The 17,560-nt window shown below is 32.9% G+C and overlaps 3 protein-coding genes across 4 annotated transcripts in view; 1 reads left to right on the top strand and 2 right to left on the bottom strand.

Moving 5' to 3' along the window:
* LOC116769304 (glypican-6) overlaps window positions 1-13,000 on the bottom strand; it is a 37,818-nt gene extending 24,818 nt beyond the window's left edge. Inside the window, exon 1 of the mRNA XM_032660359.2 lies at window positions 12,600-13,000. Within this exon, the coding sequence (XP_032516250.1) occupies window positions 12,600-12,819 (220 nt within the window). The 5' untranslated portion in view covers window positions 12,820-13,000. The remainder of the gene's footprint in view (window positions 1-12,599) is intronic.
* Window positions 13,001-13,331: 331 nt separating this feature from the next.
* LOC116769310 (probable pseudouridine-5'-phosphatase) lies at window positions 13,332-15,101 on the top strand. The gene is made up of 4 exons (XM_032660374.2): window positions 13,332-13,638; window positions 13,747-13,965; window positions 14,058-14,290; window positions 14,496-15,101. The coding sequence occupies exons 1-4, from the start codon at window positions 13,521-13,523 to the stop codon at window positions 14,670-14,672; spliced, it is 747 nt and encodes a 248-aa protein (XP_032516265.2). The 5' UTR covers window positions 13,332-13,520; the 3' UTR covers window positions 14,673-15,101.
* LOC116769317 (NADH dehydrogenase [ubiquinone] 1 alpha subcomplex subunit 2) lies at window positions 15,099-16,161 on the bottom strand. Of its 2 annotated transcripts, none has more exons than XM_032660392.2 (3): window positions 15,962-16,154; window positions 15,721-15,827; window positions 15,099-15,241 (listed from the first exon to the last, which is right to left on the bottom strand). In XM_032660392.2, exons 1-3 carry the CDS (start codon window positions 16,039-16,041, stop codon window positions 15,159-15,161), a joined length of 270 nt encoding a protein of 89 aa, XP_032516283.1. In that variant the 5' UTR covers window positions 16,042-16,154; the 3' UTR covers window positions 15,099-15,158. The 2 variants fall into 2 exon arrangements, with proteins under 2 accessions (XP_032516283.1, XP_061382750.1); XM_061526766.1 differs by lacking the exon at window positions 15,099-15,241 and adding an exon at window positions 15,490-15,590 and having other exon boundaries at window positions 15,962-16,161.
* Window positions 16,162-17,560: the final 1,399 nt, after the last annotated feature.

The raw sequence follows: 17,560 nt of genomic DNA on the forward strand, positions 1-17,560 counted from the left end.
GCTATTATACACTTATAATACGATCGCAAGGCGTGCAATAAAAATAACAGATAAGAACTCCTTGGGTATGACTAAGTTTTAAAACTGGCCGCCAACAACATAGATGCAGCCGTTTAAAAATAAAAAAAACATATATATGTATAATAACCGGACGACAATTAAAGCGTATCGTAATGCGCCTCCCGCTATCTTTAGCCAGCGTTCCGGAGGTGTAGAGTAAACAAAGACAGCTAGTGCGGTCAATATCCCACCGCAAATAGACGTGTTTGTGATGACGTTCAAAGGGTTGAGACTCGAGAACCGAACGCACACACGATTCTTGAAAGAAACAGCGGCCTGGTTATTATAGAAATATGTAAAGTTTACATCAACGGTTGGAAGACGTTGAGGGCTGTGAGAGCACTCGCTATTAAAATGCACGGGCTTTGTGAAGCGAAACAAAAAGTAGGAGGATCACTGTTTGTAACTCTATATACAACATTTTTAATTACACTTAGATTTACAATAAATTATTTATAGCACAGACTAAATACAAGAGTTATTAATTCAGAGAGTTTTAAAAGTTATTTTCGAGTCGGTCGTGTTAAACGAATTCCTCTATGTGATATCTAATCTGCATCTAAGTTGTACCTTGTTTTGTTTATGTGCTGCAAACAGTACGGCACCATTGTGGATTACGATCCCATACAGACAACACTATCACCGGTTTATAAACATTATACCACGAAGTTCACAGGGTGTTCACACTGGATGAGAACTAACAAAATAGAATAACATTCAAGCTGTATCACATACATATATATACAATATTATACGTAAAGCCATAGAAAAAACGGTTATATATATTTTCCATCGGTATAATATAGAAAGTAGAAAATGAAAAATTTTACAACTATATTAAACGACGTATTAACTCGATCCAATGCGGTAGTGAAACCCGGATTATTATCGAACGATAATTATATGAAAATTATTAATACACTCATATATTTATTACAGTACAATAAATAACTAATAATATTCCTTCACGATTATAAAATATATGTAATTCAATACAAATAGCATTAAACGCGGAGCGGACCAGCACAGTGGCGTGCGATCAAAGGGTAAATGTATTATACGAATGCATTCCTTAATTGAAACGCTCGGAACACGAGATGCCTGAATCGGAATGCCTCGATACAACTGTACCAATATAAATATACATATATATAACACTTGGACAAACAGACAGACATCACACAGGTAACACGGTCACCGCGACGGAAACATCTATCAATAATTAATCCGTTGTTTCATCTATCTTTATCTTAATATATCTATTATTATCATTAAAGATAAACACGATACGATACGAGCAGCATAGCTTATATTGAATATTTCATAAATAATTCATATGCTAACTACATCGGTAATAAAAATTCAAAGAGCAAGACGCGGCGCCGCTGTCGCCGGTAAATCAGCATAAGGCCTTGGTATGCGCTAATAAATCGTATACAGCATGTATGGAATAATTCGCTTAATTGGACGACCGGTGGAATAAAATGACTTATATTTTGAAAAGCTTACAATATAATGGCTTGTGTATAAGCTGTTAAGTCCGAGTGTCGTGTGATGGGGAGCGGTGGCTGAGCGAGTTCGTTTCTTACAAAAATCAACGTAGCGTGTTATATTTTTTTAATTTTTCTGTTAAAAAATTTTGTTCTTTTAGTTTTATACGAATTTTTCTGTTTCCCTTATACACATTACAATTTAAATATACATATATTTGGTTTATTAATTAATTATTGATTCGAAGGCAGCGCATTATATACGGTTTAAAATTTAAATCAACATTTCTGTAGCACAGAATTAGGCAAGCTCGCTTAATAGTTAGTTAACTGAATCGATTACCACGGTTTTGCAAGATACTGAATAGTATTCTAACAGACGCTAAACTAATAAGTTTGAGTAACGTGTTGAACCGGCCTTATCTTTACTTATCTTTTAAGAAGTTCCTTTGAACGTTCCTTCACAGCTTCAGCTATTGTAGTTTTCTATACGATAAGGTAAATACATTTACGGTAAACTTTCTGAGTATATGTATACAACACGTATAAGTTGTTTACAATGACAATTAAAAGGGATAATTAATAGTAATGATGTACTATAAGTGCTAGAAATAATCGTAGTTGTATCACGAAAGATTACATTGAACGAGCCCTGTAACCAATGTTTTCTTAAAACAAGTGACAACTATTTAAAAACAATATACAAATAATATAAATGTTATTTAAGAGACTTCACACTTTTTTTTTATTTGATGTATCTTTGAAATGTGATCTATATTAGTTTTGGAATTAATCAAGCGTTTTGCATTTGTATACTTATTTATTTTATATAAAACCGAGCATCATTTATTGTGCACATAATTAGGTCAATATTACGGCTCATTCTGTTATGCGAGTCATTCTAATTCCCGTTACGTCAGCTCGTATGCTATCAAAGTTTTCGTCACGGTGAAAACCCCTATTAAGAGCAGTGCACTCCGCCGATCGTGGACAACGGTTGGATGATCGCATATTTTTTATGACGGAATCTCAACACACGCGATCCGTGCATAATAACTAATTGTCCACAGACACATAGTAAAAATCTTAATGTTACGCACTATTTGAAATGGCTCGGCTAACGTTGTATCACACGTACTGACAACGTTCACTTTCGAGTTTATTAATTTACATTAAATTGTATAGTATGCGATCAAGGTGGTAGTATTTCGATTAGAACGATTATATAATATAAACGATTATATATATTATAAATAGGTTAGAGGAGCGCTTGGTGACGGTATGTTTATTTTATAGTTCGTCGAAGCTAACGCGATTAACGTTAAACAGTATCAAAACAAACCACCGTCCTTCTCGGATATGCTCTAATATAAACTGATCATAACACTCGGCTATGCTCCTGATTCGGTCACCTTCGACTGCACTTCCAGAAACACAGAAATAAATAAATATTTACCGCTGAAATTATATACGAATAGCGTGACTCATGAAGTGATATAGCGTAGAGTAGGAAGAAATGCAAAAGTCTACAAACATACAGACTGATAACACGATTTTATTGTTAGAGGAAAATAAAGTCTATGAATGAACAACCCGTCATATGTTAATATATTAAGTGTCTGTGACAAGATCTCTCACATTCAACGGATGAGTAAGAAGAGCGAGTGAATCATCCGAGATGAGACGTAAAGTATTTAAGGAAAACATAATTCCAGTTCAATTTCTTTGAACCTTCAACACAATTTTACATACACATTACACTATTCTCGTGATTTTTGAAATCCGTGAATTACTTCGTGAGAAAGAATCAAGTACAAATATCGTTTTATATAGAGAGGTCCAGAAAACAACAGGAACATGTTGTACCAAACATTCTGATCCAATCTCATGTATTGAGTTCACAGGAGTGTTAATTGTACTGAAGTGTAGATGTAAGACATCGTGAATGTGTTTTATCGTCAGCTGATTTTCGCGAAGTATTTACAGGAAGCCTGGCATGTGGCGAGTAGAGAGTGAGCTTCGCCAAATATAAATAGAACATCCGTTGCGCCTAGCTCAGTCTACGGTCAGCTTCCAGTAGGTTAAAATATATTTTTTATCATAGAATTTACATAATAAACGAATTATTACCACCTTGCAGAAATTAACAATCCCAATATTAAACCTCCTTTTCCAAATCGGCTGAATGCAGCTGCTCCGTTTGTATTTCAACCCGTTTTAATGTCTTCGTTAATTGAAAGCCCGCATCTCTCGAGTTTTTTTTTTTGTATCCAATCTGATGTTATTCAGCCATGATAATATTTAACTTCGTGGTTTTGACTTTTTTCTATGTTTTTTGTTATATAATAATAATATTGTAAATGAATCGACAACTTCTTAAACCTAGCTTTTTTGCACGAGTAAATAAGTTTATTGTAAAAAAGAATATCGTATCACGAAATATTTTGAACGGAAAACTTGCGGTATATAGCTTTAAGGTTACTCGTCCCGTATCGTCTCAGACGACCTGACTATGAACCATCAATCAAAGGCTGAAATTGTTACTTAATATATATAAAAAAATCAACAATTTAATTTATTTTACTTCACACACAATAAAATATATCTTAAAATAAATTAAAGTAAAGCAAAATATTTAATTACGATGACACCGATGGAACTAGTTTGAATATAGTAAAAAGTTCAAAATACCTCTTCAATACTAATTAAATTCAAATCTTTAATATCATTAGACTAAAACCTGTACGGACGAGTGTAGACGTGTTTGTACGAGGCTGTGCTCTTCAACGAGCGATCCTTGTGCACACAAACAGTTCATAACACACAGACGAACAATATCATTTATGACTAATGCGCCGCCAACAAAAACCATCAGACAAAAGCTGAGAAAAATAACGAACGAAAATTAACTTTATATTATTATATACAAGGTTCTGTATGGAGCGCTCAGATACAGAGCTCCGTCGGCGCCTTTGACTGAACGAGATAACATCTACATTGGCAGGTAGGCTTTTATTACCGGAGCGGTCCTAAACACAAAACTACAGTTTTAGTGTTACTTATGACGCGATGATCTGTGAGTGTTGCACTCACACGAACCTGTGTTTATATAAACATATATTAATAACTATTTTATATACATTGCCATATTTAAATTATTCTATTTATGTATTAAAAAATAAATCAATGAATTCATTTACATACACTTCATAAATTAAAATGATTCCATATATTGTCTTGCGAGCGATATAAAAACTCATTCCAGTGATACCGCTTTGATACATAACATTTCAGATGAAAAGTAAGATTTGTATACCGAAAAAGAAATGAAATATGATCCTTATTCTGATGGTGAGACGGTTGGAAATGGATTTGGAGTGTAGGGGTCGTGTATCACCTGGAATCGCGGGAATGAAACCAAGCACCAGCGACAAACATTTGCCTTGCGTGGACAAACAGCCCTTGAAGCCAGCAACCCTTGGTAGACGGCGACAAAGCGAGACTATGCTCATTAGCTTCTGTATAGATGGTGAGATAGCTAATGGGTCGAGTCTACTAGATAAGCTCTGAATACTATCTACAATTTATATGGAAAGCTAATTAATAAGTATAACTATCAGATACGATATAAAATGCTGCACGCGAAACGTGGAGTGTAAGTCTCACCTAAAGTAAGTAACCTATAATCGATAACGTCTAAACTGAATTAATCACAAACAATTGCGGTACTAACCAAATTATTGTTACACAATAACTGAATTAATTAGCGTAACCTATTGAAATTCGAAATATTTTATACATCGAACACTATAAAAACATGAATATTTGGTTATAAAACCATTATAATAGCACCAATTTAGATTTTAGCACATTGACATTATAACAATGTACGTTAAAGTAGAGCAGGGTGGTGAGAGAGCGCTTGTTTCGAGAGGCTTTTGAGGTGCATTTGGAACAAACGTCACTCTGTGAAGTACAAATACAGATGTCGGTGAACAGCGAACACTATTAATAACGCACACTAACATCCGACAGCCATACACACAGATGAAAACTAACACGTACATTGAATATGCATATATATGATTGTATCAATCTTATTTTCCATTCAACATATATTATTGAACAAATTAATTCCATGGGAGACGCCTGAGAGTTGGTTAAATCAATTTGTGATATGAAAGCGCTCGATCCCGGGTCCCGGGGACCGTTTTTTGTTGGCGCGAGTCGCCCACTCAAGTTTTTGGAATTCCTTCGACCACCCCACCACACCGCCGGGGGTCCACGTTCATTCATAACCCCACGTGACGCTGGTCTCTTGACACCCTCCGCTATAACACTAGACACTGGCACACGACTTCGGTCATCCCCATTCATTAACAATACATTATCAATCATAATATAAATATAAAAATTTATAATGAGATAAAAAATAAAATTTACAGTATCGTACATTGTACGCGTGGATTAATAATAGGATTTACATAGAATCAAATTTTTTGTTTACCTATATCCTAAATAAAATAATAAAATATCGAAACTGTGTCAAATATTCTACTTCTCTAACTTTAAGATGAATCAGACTTAATAGCATAATAATATTACATAGTAACAGAACAATACATCTAATTAAGTGACTCAAACGGCACTACATCTCAATATACATCTGTTGTATCTGAAAGACACCAACAAGGAAACATTTGTGAAAACAGAGCATTGTATTGTTAAGGATTCGTTATTCTATATACACTACTTTTTATTTTATTTCTTGTGTATTTTTTTTGAAACGCCTACATCGCCTGTGGTCACCATTAATTTTGCCACGGAAACATAATATGTCATCTGCCATAACATAACGCTTTGTTTGAAAACTTCAAATATAGGTAGTCAGAAATGCCTACAATTCTCTCGCATTTGAGGAATTAAGATAATAATTAGTACGCATAATGTTGTATCAAAAGCTTTTTTTGTAATATTGTGTCTCGTGCCATCATTGTCTCAAACCACACCGATCGTATATAAATGTGACAAAAACAGTATCGCTCGGTGTGATGGCGAACATTTTCATGCAATCCGCAACAGTGATTATCGACACGGTCTCGTCCGCTGGAGGTGATCGGCCTCCCTCGACTCCTCATAATTATTGCCCACTCCACGATACAGTATAATATACTAAGAGGAAACTACAATTGTTCAACTTGAATTCTCTCCGGCCAGAACACGTATATATTATATATAAATTGCAAATCAGCGAGAACATTGAATAATAAATATAAGATACCATAAAACGGTGAGTAAATTAGTGTTAGTAACGAGACGCCGGCCATAATGAAAACGGGCCTTACCGGGCCGCGCCGCCCTCGCCCCCGCCGGACCGCATTCCGCTCCCATGCGACCGACCGACTCCAGGACTCACCAAAATGTACACTTTTTTATTATATAACCGTAACCGGCGACCCCGGCTTCCATATCTGATATCTGTATAAATCCTTACTGGCTGTATATACACACTGGCTGGTATGTATAAAACAGATCATCGATGTAATAAGTGTTATAATAAAAAAATAAATTGACGTTTCTTTTTTTTTTAACAAACATCTGAAAGAGATTCCCACGATAGATATTCCATTAAGTAAATCGGACGATGACGAATCGATCAGCGAATCGATATTATTATCATTACCGGGCCGCGGGGTCGCATTCTTACCGAGGAATCCGTGTGCCCGTGGAATGCACGGAATCGATTCCAACTCGTTCTGTTTTCGCCACGTCATAACTCGCCTCTAAAAGGTATCATATTTTCGTATACAATCGAATCGCTAATGTCAACACTTTGAATAATCCTTTGATATAAACACGATTAAAGATATATTCAGAATATAGTTATTAACCACAGATTAATAATAAGTTTATAGAATGTTTGCACAGTTTTGCATTTAGCAACCATTTATTATAAGATTATCACAATCGATGTTATTTACAAATTTACCGAAGAATCATAAATTCAACGTGAAGAACGATTTCTTCTTTTTATAGCGTTTTTTTTAATATCTTAAATATCAATTAAAATAAATCAATAATGGTATCGATTAATCGATTATGAGAAAACTTTCTACAAGAAACCAATCTGCTTCAATGCATAAAAATAATATTGCTTGATAGAATTACACATGACTTCCGTTAAATCATGTGAACAACTATTGAACGTTATTATACGGGTTTTAATATCAATCGTATAAGTTTGCTTCTATTCTTGTCCATTCAGATTATATTTAGAAAAAAAAAAAACACAATAAGACTGCAGTAAAAAAATGAAGGTTGTGATGAAAAAACTCATAGAGTAATAAAAAAATTATATTTTCATTAACATGCGTATCATCTTAAATGATTAATATGATTTTTATTAAAAAAAAACAACAAATATATTAAATCTCAATAATAACTCTGTTTCACGTCAGTTCGTTAGTGGCTCAATTATTCAGATTCTGCATACACAAAAGACACAAAAAAAACTTACACTTAACGAGTTCCATTGTATCTGGTTACATATTATTATCATTAATTAACAATTCACTTCACTTGCAAACTGTAATAAAGCAAACAACATATTAAACTCATAATATAATTCGTTGTATAATATGTCATGTTTCATATATCTTTGTGTTCAAACGTGTTCATATGCAATCGATACTTGTCCATTTTCACATAATAATAATACGAGTCCGTTGACACGACTTACATCCCTGCCATTATAATTCATGCAGAGCTATGTTCGTGTACATACATGTTTGTATAACAAACAACTTTGGATACCGAAACATTCCTATTTTAAATTTTACTCTTTATTATTTATATGTATTCGATTTATGAATCAAAAAATGATACTGAATAGAGATTTTTGTTCGCAGCTGACATATATTTTCTTATTATTTTTATATTCTATATAAAATCTCGAGGCTATAACACGTTCAAAAATCATAAATATTTCCGTTTAGCAATTTTTAACTAGGAGAATGCAATTAAAATGGCGGTTTTAAAATCTTAACATAAAAATGTTCAATATGCAAAATCCACGTAAAGGATAGCACAAAGATTGTGAGCGGCTTCGCTATACCGGTTGTGGCCACCTGCACGGCCTGCACCCACGGAATGTCCTCGACTTTTATACATTTTTAATGGCAGAAATTTATTTATTTCTAACTAAATATACTGTTATATAGTGTATGTTAGTGTATTGTTACGTTACGGCCGGTGTTATTTGTATTTGGCCGCTTTGACACAGGATATGTTTATAGACGTGGAACGTGGCTCGACGATGATATTTCGCATATTGAAGGCTTGCGTCAGACGCGAGGCGCAACCTCCGAGAGGATGGCTACAATAAATATTAATACAGTCTTGTTTACGACTTGAGAAACAAGTGCATTATGAAAATACAAAAAATATATGTTAGGGATGCCAGCGTTAAAAAATATAAAGCTAATAATATTGTACGAAATATTCCCACAGTTATATTGTTAATGTTGCCAATACAAAAAATAAATAAAAAAGAAACAGCCAACGAAGCATCCTGTTTCCAGAAGAATCTAAGGGCCTAATTACAGAATAAGAGGTTACGTTACCAACTCATAAAGGCCTGTGAGTGATGGAGTCCCATTCAGTTAATTTGATTGAAAGGGTTCATGTGAAAGCGCGGATTATACTTTTTGGTCGATGGAATTCCATATTCAACACTGGCCATTTATTTTAATATAATGGTCTCGTTCAAATAAAAAAAAAAATGCCAAACCGTGTATCATGAGGACAGGTATTTGCAATGCATGTAAATAGCATTAATGCAGTAACTTTCCCGGTAGGTAAGTTGAATCGGTAATAACTATATCACGTGGAAGTTAAACAAACAGGTCGTCGAACTTTCTGTTTACTTGTCCGGACTTGTCAAATGGAATTCACTTCTTTGACACTGTCAAAAATATGATATTATATTTAAAAAGAAGTTCGGTGCCAACCTAAGAGAAAAACAATATAAAAAATATGTATTATGTATATATAATATCCAAATTACATTATTCATTGATTATATTCGCTGAAGATATATAAAGCAGTGCTGCCAATCGAAGTTATAGAATGTCTATGGCAGAATGTGTTAAGTATAAAAATATATAAAACAGGCTGTCATATAATTTCTTTTTATAAACTAAAAAGATGTCAAATGGATATAAATAAAGCGATGGTCAGAAGTCGTTTCCTCTTAAATCAAGTTTTCTTTCCCGGCGTGGGCGTTCGTTATCTATAGATGTACCTCCTGCGACATGATAGATAGCCCGTTCAAAAAATTATACCAACAGGATATATCCCTTGTGATAAGTGCATCCCTATATTTGAAGGCGCGCACTAAGTAAATTGATTATATCAAGATTTCATTCACTTCACGATAATAATTTAATATACTCTCAGCTTAAGGCACAGGCTATCCAAAATTTCTTTTAAACTTAAGGCACAGTTATTTCATTTTTTTTAAATATATCAGGCGCAGGCGACTCACAATATTTTTTATTACACACAAATTAAGGCACAGTTATTTTATACATTTAAATATTTTCTTATGAAAAACACAACATAACAACCGGTAAGCGAAATTCATTAAGCTCTAAACGATTTTCGATTTATTAATTTACATAATTAAATAACAATTTGTATGAAATGAAAAAATCTAGTTTTGATATTGACTGGTTTTTTTAAAAGTATCGAGATGATTTGAAAATCCTTGAACATCTTGGATAGCCATATGAATATAATTAAGTATATATAGTAAAAAATAATGTATGCACCTCAAATCTTATATCCGGATATTATAATAACTCCAACGGTGCAATATATCCTTTTCCTTTGACGTGTCATACATAATATAGGGGAATATAATGTTTTTTGCACGCGGACGCCAGTTAATAGCGACGATCGACAATTGAATACTAATTAGAAGAACACGCTCAACACGGCACAGCCGTGGCACATCAGATAACAGCATATATGGCAAGTAAAGTTGAACCAATCTTAATAATATATATATATATGTTAATTAAAATCAATAATTCATCCGTATTATACTAAGTTTAAATCACCGCTATTGTTAGCGTTTGAAGTTTTTCATTCTTAAATCTTTTAACGTTCTTGAAACAGAAATGGTCAACGATGTGTATGTTATCTGACGTTGCAAAAACTAAGCAAACAAATAGATCATTATAAAAATATACGTGCAAATGTCATAATTAGTAATTATTCCCAGCGAGATTCAAATCAATGAGTAAACGTAATAAATATATAATAGTTTATTATCATGTTTCGGTTGTTCAGTGTGTTAGTAAATGATTACTGAGATTTTAACTCACTTAATAAACCCTCCCAAAACAGGATCTAAATCTTCAACACGCTATAGGTGACGATTAAAATATGACATACACCCTATATACAACATATACTGTATATACAGTTGTTCAGAGTTGGAAAACTAATAAAATGAATACAAATAAAATTATATTTTATTTGATTGTAAATATTACGTTTAATTGTATATATTACGTTCGATATTTATACTTAAAAGGAAATAGTTTTTTTAGGAAATTGCTATCTTTTAAGCACACCCGTTCAGTTATGTGCATTTTCTAGTACATACGTACTGTTGAAAGTAATAACTGCTGACAGGGCGGTCGAAGTCGCGACTATGCATTATATCATAAGCGACGTAAGATATGTGTTTGTTGTTTAAAAGCAACAAATATAAATTCGGACACATAACAAGTAGCGTTACATTCAGCTGCAAAATCAAATAAACCTTGCTCGGATCCATTGATTTACGACTTCCTTTAGCTATAAATCAACTTTATGTTTGTCAAACTATAATTCGTTAAACCAGAAAGCCAGCCTTCATCATCCACTGCTGCTATTTGATAAAATTTTACAGCTCTCACTAAAATACGTGAACGTCTATTGAGTCCGCCCACACAATATTACCTCTTTATAAGCCGACTCCAGTTTAGTACATACAGCTTAATTCGACTTAACTTCGAGATAAAACGCGTTGAGTTAATGCATTTTATTATGTTTCGCAGAAGCATTGGGAGTTTTGTGTTGCCATCGACAGTTTCATAATATGCCCACGCGTCAAATTCGACACCCACGTTCGATAAACACTATTACTTATTTTCGAAAAGTCGAAATCATTCTATTCATTCCACATAAAGAATTAATCACATTAAACTATTTAAAGAATCAAAGACAGAAAAAAAAATTAAAAGAAAATTACAAACAATAAAGTTCCGTGATTTCGATTTTAATTAATATTATTAAATAATAAACGTCAACAGGGAATTTCACGGCATTAAATATGCTTCGTTATTTTAAATGTCGGGGTATCATTGAACGGTTTCAATATATTAAAACTTCTTGTCTTAACATGTTTCACGAACAGGTAAAGTGTGGGATTTCTTTAACGGCGGGGGTCCTATAATTTGTATGGAAACAATGGCTACTACACCTTAATGTCAAATTGTTTGGTTGCTTCGAACTTTATTTATAGTGAAATGTTAATATAGAAGTATTACCATAATAATTATAATGAATATTTTTTTGGCGATATAATTAATTTGAAGATTCATGTTACAAAGATTTTCTTTCTTAACACTTACTTTGATATTCTCTGAGCGCTGTGGAGGGTATTTACCTGAGCCTGTGTTTATTATTATTCTACCAATACAATACACGTTTATAATGACACTAATAATTATTGTTTTGATTGTATCTTTCATGATTTCTGAGTACCAACAAGAGGCACACAAAAAATAATAATAGTTAAAAAATACTTAAAAAAATATTTTAACCAAAATCAAAATAAAATAAGATGTCACAGTTAAAGTTATGGACTTACAAATCAGTGTTTAACTCGGTACTATCACTATGATATTTATTATTTTTGAAGTGTACGATCCGATAAATTATTATCTTTTATTACTATCTTGTTATAAATGTGTAAATAGAGCGTGGTATTCTTACCTGAATTTGGCTTTTCTTGAAGATCGATCATTAACAACATTCCTTTCTTTTCAAAAATATTTTTCACATCAGCACAAGACGCATCTGTGTCTGCAGCAGCCTTGGCCGCCAAGAAACCGGCAAACAATACCAAATAAAGGATTTGGGTGCTCATTCTCAATCCAAAAATCGATTTTTTGTTAGGCGACAGTTTTACACAAAAACACACGTTCACAGCCATGTTCGCGGTATAATTTTGTTATTAAAAGTTATTGAAGATTATTTTAAGCCACTAAATGTTTTATAAATTAAAGTGAAAATAAAATATTTTGATTGGAACTTTGAACAGTTTTTTCGCCATAAAAGCGACTAACGACGATTCAACTGCGTTCCATGACGGCCGCAGTAAGACTGCGTCGAATGAAGTGCGCTAAAAGCGAGAGATCTGCTTATGTCATTGTTGCCAGCAAACTCGCAACTATTAATTATGGATACTGTTTAAAACACTTTCAGCTCAACACACGCATATGATTTAAAATTTTACTTAAATTTTGTATCTATTTATTCTTTTACACAGGGAAACGGTGGATTATAAAAAGTAGCAATACTATTTACCATCCTCTTCATAGCTGAATGGAAATTAAACGAGAAAGACAGAGAAAGAAGAATTTTGTATAGTTATAAAAAGGCAAACTAATTTTAGTGCATATTAAAATGTCAAACTTTCGAATGTCAAATAGAAGTTTCAGTTTTTATTTGATCAATAATCAATTGGCAAGTAGAGGGCTAGTTTGGTAGTTAGTGTTTATATTTACGTATTTTAGCAAGGAAAGTTATATAATAACAATTACTACATAACAATTTTTATTGATAAAAAATTACATTTTATAATAATTCTTACTTTTAATGTTTGAGAAATACTAAAGTTAACCAACCGGCTTCATGATGAGGATATTTTTATTAAAAACTTTGTCAAATTCTCTTAGAAAGCAATGTTACTCTACAAAGAATGTGAAAAAAGTTACGCATTGCATCTTCGACATGGACGGCTTGCTTTTAGGTGGGAATAAAATAAGACGTTTATTAGTTTATTAATATAAATACCTGATGTTATGTAAATTTTTATTATTTGTAACGCTCTACGACATTGATGACTTTGTGTTTCCAGACACCGAGCAAGTTTATAAGAAGATGATAACACAGCTTTGTGCTAAATATGGGCATGAATATACAGAGGAATTAATGATGAAAGTTTTAGGAGGAACTGAGCAGAGGTTATCGGAAATACTATGCAAGGATTTAAGTCTGCCTGTAACTCCTAGAGAATTTCGAGACGAGTTGTTAGAAATGGGTGATAAAATGCTGGCGGGGACTCCACTATTAGATGGTTTGTTTTTATAAAACTGATAAAGCAGTAAACATTATACACCCTCAAACATGGGTAAAGATAATATTACATCTTAATACTTAATTTTCTAGGTGCTGAAAAATTAATCTGCCATCTTCATAAAACAAAAGTGCCATTTGCTCTAGCAACATCATCCAGTGAAAGGTCGGTAAAGACTAAAATAGCCTCATATAGAGAACTCTTCAGCTACTTTAATCACATGGTCATGGGCAGCACGGACAAGGAAGTCAAATTTGGCAAACCCCATCCTGATATATTCCTTGTGGCTGCATCACGTTTCCCGGACAAACCAAAACCAGAAAAGGTACTTAGTTATATAACAATTTCATTATTATGACACATTAAGACTAATTTCTTATATGTTTAGTAGATAAACCGCTTTAAACTTATTGTTGTTACTTACTACAGTGAAACAATGCCTAAATACTGTTTGTCATTAAAATTACTTGCCATTTACCATTGAAATGTCAGAAGTAATGAGTGCAGTGATGATTGTCATTTGTTTGTAGTGTTTAGTATTCGAAGATTCTCCTCACGGGGTTACAGCAGGAGTGAAGGCGGGCATGCAAGTGGTCATGGTACCTGATCCTCACCTGGACAAAAGACTGACGACCCATGCTACTATAGTGCTGCCTACTTTAGCAAAGTTCCAACCAGAAATGTTTGGTCTACCCCCATTTCAGTGATATTATTTAAGGAAAGTAGTGAACTGAAAATTTGTAGTAAATACCAGATGGTAGTCATTGTTCTTGAACTTAAGGAATGGTCAGTAGTTTGTTGAATTTGAATTTTTAAGTGAAAATTAAAACTACATATCTGTTATATTTTTAGTATCCCTGTTATAATAGCTTTAAACATAATTTTGTAGATCAGTAGTAACAAATACAACAGATGAAAGAGACATTTTATAATGGGTGGACATTTGCCATAACCAAGTAGTTTGTACAGCTCTGCATATTTTTAGTCTGTGGTAAATTGTGTATTTTTGTATAATCTTTACCAATTTAGACCTAAGAGTAAATATAAAATACACATTTACAAAAATAATTTATTTAGCTACTTTTCTAGTTGATTTTGGTAGTCATTTTTAAATGTAAAATAAAATATTGGTATAACAGCTTTTTTTATTTATTTAAATAATATTTCTATGCTATAACAACAAGAATGTTAATTCACTTCACTAGTTGCTTAATGGTGGATAGTACATCATTTGAAGATAGGTTTGTCAAAGATGCACTCTTTTCAGAACCTCGGTCTGAAAAAAAAATTGGACTTTTAATTTGTGTATAACTAAATTATCAAACAAACAACATAAAACAAATGCCTTTAAATAGAAAATATAAAGTAAGAAATAAATTTAAAATTATTCTACTACAGATTGCTACAAGAAGTCTACTGAAATATAAATATATACATTGTGTAAGGCATCCTCAAAAATTCATTGAACAAATTTTGGCTCACAAATTCAAAAGTAGTAATAACTAAAAGAAATAATACTACTAAAATATTAAGGTCACATTACACTGAGTTAAGTTTTTGAATAATTTGCAACACTTGGTCAGAAGTGAAATCACTAAGTGATTCGCTCATTTCAACCCCTCTGTCTGAAATTATTAGTTTAGGTAAATCAAATATTACTTATTCTGGTATAGATTTTGCTATATTTTCATTTCGCGTATTATAACAACAGAAATTTATTGAAAATCGTAAAAAAATATGACAAAACAATGTTACCATAGCGAGCCCAGACACGGGGTTGAACACCGCTACACTCGCGGATCAGTATAGGGAACTTCGGATTTTCTTTTTTTAAACCAACATAGTATTTTTGGATGAAGTCTCTGTAAATTTATAAATACAATAATTAAATTTTTGTTTAAGATACACCAGCGGAAACATAGAGCTTGATATAATTAAAGTTTGTTTTATTTTAATAATAATAAGGTTAAAATATCGTTTATGTAATCAAACATACCTAACACCAGCAGATTGTTGGTTAGTTTGACATAAGTGAATTCTAAGCTCTTTCAGAGCACCGGCGAAACGAACGGCCATTATTAATTATTTTCGTAGCTTCTCCTGCAAATTATGTCGAATTAAAGTTTAGATCAACAACACTAACGTTTTGAGAATATTATTTAGTTGACACTTGACAGTGACATTTATTATACAGCTGACTGACATTCGTTAATTAGAGCATAGAGTTCATACGTGCACTTAGTTCCATTATCTTCCTACGTATTTTTTATATATTTTAGTTTCCATATTTCCATAGGATTATTTTATAGGAAAAATATAAAAAGATCTGTAATATTACAGGTTATCTCGATATCATTATCTGCTTTATTGTAAACTGTAAAATCGGACACAGAAACGTCATAGATTGCATGGCGGAAAACCTGAAGTATTTGAAAATAATATCCTGTAAATATTTCGTTCGAGACGTATTTTTCTTATATCAAAATCGAATTGTATTGAGACAAGTTTACCTAAAAACAAAAAAAAATTGTATTATTCCGCAATCCGTATCGTATATTTTTTTGCATCAGAGACAATTTTTTTAAATAGTATAAAAGTAAACCTAACTTTTCAATATTAAAACACTATATAAAAACAAAGACAAGTTTTTACTTAGTTTGAAATAACTAACTTTATTTATCAACGTAACCAAAGCCCAATTGTCTTTAAATTTTACATAATGTCTAAACAAAGAGTATCTATTGAAACAAATTACGGGTTTAACACGTTTTAGGACACATAACACATACACATATCTTCAGTTCCTTTTGATTTTTTATTTAATAAATATGTTGACAACAAAGTGCATAATGTTCATTGAGACCATTGATTCTTTTTTACGTTCGTAATGTGGTAACTTGTTATGATTGTTTAATGAAATGGGTTTTACGAAGAATTCAGAGCGCTTGTCTAGTGTGTGTTGGTAGGTAGATGAACAGTGTACTTACCGCTGTGGCCGTACGCTTCTTCCGCTCGAGGATCACCTGATTTGTAGCGATTTTGACTCACTAGCGTTCTCGTGGATATTTAGTAAAAGCTCGTAACAGGATGAAAATAGTACCGTCGTCACGGAGGAATGTTTGACCGAGCTGATATTAACCGATGGTGTTATCCTTTTTGTTTTCTCAGAATTAGACTGAGAAATTAAGCTACAAGGCTTTAGCAAAGCAATGTTTGAAGTGATTTAAATGAAACTAATATTATTCGGATATACTACGCGTGCTTTATTTTTGTAAAAAAACTACATACTGTTTGAAGTTGAACTGCGGATGAATATGCCAAGACAAAAGTTATGTCCATTCACTGCTAGCAAAAGACGCAAATGGGTGCAGAGGTCGATCACGCCCGAGTTTGCATTTACCTTGGCTATATAGTTTTTTCATAGTGCAGACCAGCAAAGAGGACACAATATGTACCGAAAATGCGTGAAGCAGCTATTAGTCTCTGGAAGAACTCATGAAGGGTAACTAGCAGGTTACCTTCATGAGTTCTTATGGATGTGAGATGAGATTAACAAATCTCACTTCCGGAACTTGAGAAATTCCGCTTTAGGGTT

This window comes from Danaus plexippus, assembly GCF_018135715.1.
Source record: "Danaus plexippus chromosome 3 unlocalized genomic scaffold, MEX_DaPlex mxdp_25, whole genome shotgun sequence".
NCBI classification, from domain to species: domain Eukaryota; kingdom Metazoa; phylum Arthropoda; class Insecta; order Lepidoptera; family Nymphalidae; genus Danaus; species Danaus plexippus.

Coding starts and splice junctions, on each gene's coding strand:
- LOC116769310 (XM_032660374.2), top strand. CDS start 13,521: ATGATGAGGATATTTTTATTAAAAACTTTGTCAAATTCTCTTAGAAAG. Junction 13,966..14,057: donor GGGGACTCCACTATTAGATG/GTTTGTTTTTAT, acceptor TTAATTTTCTAG/GTGCTGAAAAATTAATCTGC. Junction 14,291..14,495: donor ACAAACCAAAACCAGAAAAG/GTACTTAGTTAT, acceptor ATTTGTTTGTAG/TGTTTAGTATTCGAAGATTC.
- LOC116769317 (XM_061526766.1), bottom strand. CDS start 16,041: ATGGCCGTTCGTTTCGCCGGTGCTCTGAAAGAGCTTAGAATTCACTTA. Junction 15,828..15,961: donor CAACAATCTGCTGGTGTTAG/GTATGTTTGATT, acceptor ATAAATTTACAG/AGACTTCATCCAAAAATACT. Junction 15,591..15,720: donor CCGTGTCTGGGCTCGCTATG/GTAACATTGTTT, acceptor TAATAATTTCAG/ACAGAGGGGTTGAAATGAGC.